This window comes from Octopus bimaculoides, chromosome 2, assembly GCF_001194135.2.
Source record: "Octopus bimaculoides isolate UCB-OBI-ISO-001 chromosome 2, ASM119413v2, whole genome shotgun sequence".
Lineage (NCBI taxonomy): Eukaryota > Metazoa > Mollusca > Cephalopoda > Octopoda > Octopodidae > Octopus > Octopus bimaculoides.
Window position 1 is genome coordinate 122614036 of NC_068982.1, and position 2698 is coordinate 122616733.

Sequence of the window (2698 nt, forward strand, 5' to 3'; positions counted from 1 at the left end):
TCTCTCTCTCTCTCTCTTATATTTTTATAAAAACTTGTCAATTTCATATGTTAAATATGTATATGTATTAACTAGTGTTTTGATATCTTTCCAGGTCACAAGAAATGCTCACCTTCTGAGAGTAGTGCACTCAACTTTTCAAACAACTTTGGCCATAGTATAGGTGGTGTTGGTCATCGTGGTGTTGAAGGTGTTATAGTAGCCAACATTCTCAAGCCTTTAGTATCTAAATGTGTTGATAGTCTCAAAGAACTTAGCAGCCAAGAAAATATTGTAAGTTGTTTTAAGACATTGAAATGTCGGTTCCTTCATTTTAACACGACATGGTACTCTCTATATTTCGTTTTTATTATTATTTTTTTTTAAACTTTGGTTGATCAGTTTTGATTGAGCAAACTTATAAATGGACTGTATTCCATCCTCTTTAAAAAAGTATGTAAAAATAAAAAAGAACTGTCTCAAGTCCTAGGATACTTAGTACTGATTACTCTGTTTTTATGCTGTATAAGTGACAAGATCATGCCATTCCCCAAGAACAGGATGCCAGAGTATGTATGATTACATTATCTGACTTGCCCCTTCCTAAGTTGATATCTTAAGGTGGGATTTGAATGTGATTTGGTTGTTACTTCTCAGTATGCCAAGCGATCACAATGGGGTTACCTTAGATTTTTGTGGAGGATAAACTATTTTACTAAAGGCTTACTATATTTTTGTGGCTTAAGTCAAACACTGAATTATATTTTAATTGGACCTTTATTGGTCAAATAATGGTGGTCAATTATACCTTTATGTTTTCATTGAACTGTGACACCAGTGAGTTACTAATCACTGTTTTGCTGTATATCAATAGAGGGGAAATTTGTCTAAGCATGCAGTGATAGTGCTTTTTAGCACTATAAGAGGAGGACTGAGGACTTGATGGAAATGCTGGGGTTGGAGGAATCAGTATAACAGCTGGCAAGGGCGAATGGAGTGCAGTGGTATGGGTATGTATTGAGGAGGGATGAGGAGCATGTTCTGAGGAGGATGCTTGAGTTTGAGGTTAATGAGCCATGAAAGTGAGGTAGACTGAGGAAAACGTGGAGGAGGAGATTGGGAGGGTTGGCTTGAGAAGGGAGGACACCCAAAACCGGGAAAGATGGCGAGATGGTGTAAGGGCAGTTGCTATGGCATTGAGGTAGATCCAGGGACAAAACCTGGATTTAAAACACTGGATGATAATGATGATGTGTTTATAAGATGCCTTCTAAAGACAAATACCAAAGTATTATAGCTTTCTGTTAGTATATCCATGTTTAGTAAGATATATAGATCACATATCAAAATAGTATATTTTGTATTGAATGTGTGAATATTTTTTCTCTTCTTGATTTGTTGAGTTTGGAGAAAATTTCAGTGCCTGTGGCCCTCATAGGAGCTCCTAGACCAGTGAGATTAACACTACTTATGTTCTGCTTAAACTGTTGCAAGTCAATACTTGCTGGAAAGACTTAAGCAGAGAAGAAGAACTGGGAGTAGTAGTTTGTGTAGTACTTGTGAAGATTAGATATAATATGGGTGATGAGAGGAAGGGAGATGGGTGAGTTAGGAATGTCTGAATGGTGGTGGCATGAGACCAATCAGTTCTGAGGAGTAGAGGTTATTATAGTGGCAGAGATAGAAGATAGCTTGCCTGTGGGCCTGGGGCTGAAGCATGTTTGTGAGTAAATTTATGCCAATCAACTCAGTGGCCTTACGCTGGATGCAGTCTAGGATGTATGCACTTGCAGCAACAGCACTATTCCAAATGTGAGAACAATATTCTATTGTGGGTCCCATTCGAGTTTTATAGCATGTTAGTAATTGTTGGAGGATGAAGTATTTTAAAGTATTGAAGAGAAGAACCATTCTTTTAGACATGATCCTAGCCAAGTTAAAGACAACATCCCAAAGAAGAGATCCTTAGGGATCTATATGAGATCCTCAGGATCAGCGTAGCCTAACATTTGGAGTGATTGTTAGGGGCTCTAGTTATGTAGTTGTGTGCTGTTCTACACAGGTTAGAAATAACAACCATACCTCTTTTAATTCTTTAGCATTCAGGTTGTTCTGTCAATGTAATGCTTATTTATTCACATTGTTTTGAATTAATCATGTATTATGTTCTGGCCTCAAGTTTTTTTTTATGTAGATTTTATATTTCTTGAATGACATTGTAGGGTAGGTGTAAGAGGTTGGATCTGACTGGTTTGAACATAAAATGAGTAGAATATTTGGGCCAGATATGGCTGGTTTAAATGCTAAAGGGTTAAATTATCTACCAGCTCAGTGAAACAAAACAACAACAAATGTACAGAACACAAGGCAATGCAGTCCTAGATATAGAAGAAGACAGGATAGCCATGTCTGGAATGTCTTTGATTATAGTTAGATAACAACCCTTTTTGTATACACATTCTTGAATTTGTATTCATCCAAGCATTGGATAGACTTATCAGCATCACGACCTTTTTCAGTTAAATTTTATATGTTTTCATCCAAAATTTGACTTAAGTTCTCATATAACTTATCTTGCTTCTTGCATTTCTTAGTTTATCTCAATTTTGGTTACTTTCTCTTATCAGTTAACTGAACTTATTCACCTGGCATAAGCCATTCATTCTTATTGCATATCTGCATCAACACATTCACTTCTCTCTCTCTCTCTCTCTCTTTC

General features: G+C 36.6%; 1 protein-coding gene across 3 annotated transcripts in view; it reads left to right on the forward strand.

The window, feature by feature from the left end:
- The window catches only part of LOC106882437 (protein unc-80 homolog), a 286116-nt gene that overhangs the window by 37793 nt on the left and 245625 nt on the right, over positions 1-2698 (forward strand). For all 3 annotated transcript variants that reach the window (XM_052965566.1, XM_052965567.1, XM_052965568.1), the window contains exon 5: positions 95-273. In XM_052965566.1, coding sequence (XP_052821526.1) covers positions 95-273 — 179 coding nt within the window. The remainder of the gene's footprint in view (positions 1-94; positions 274-2698) is intronic.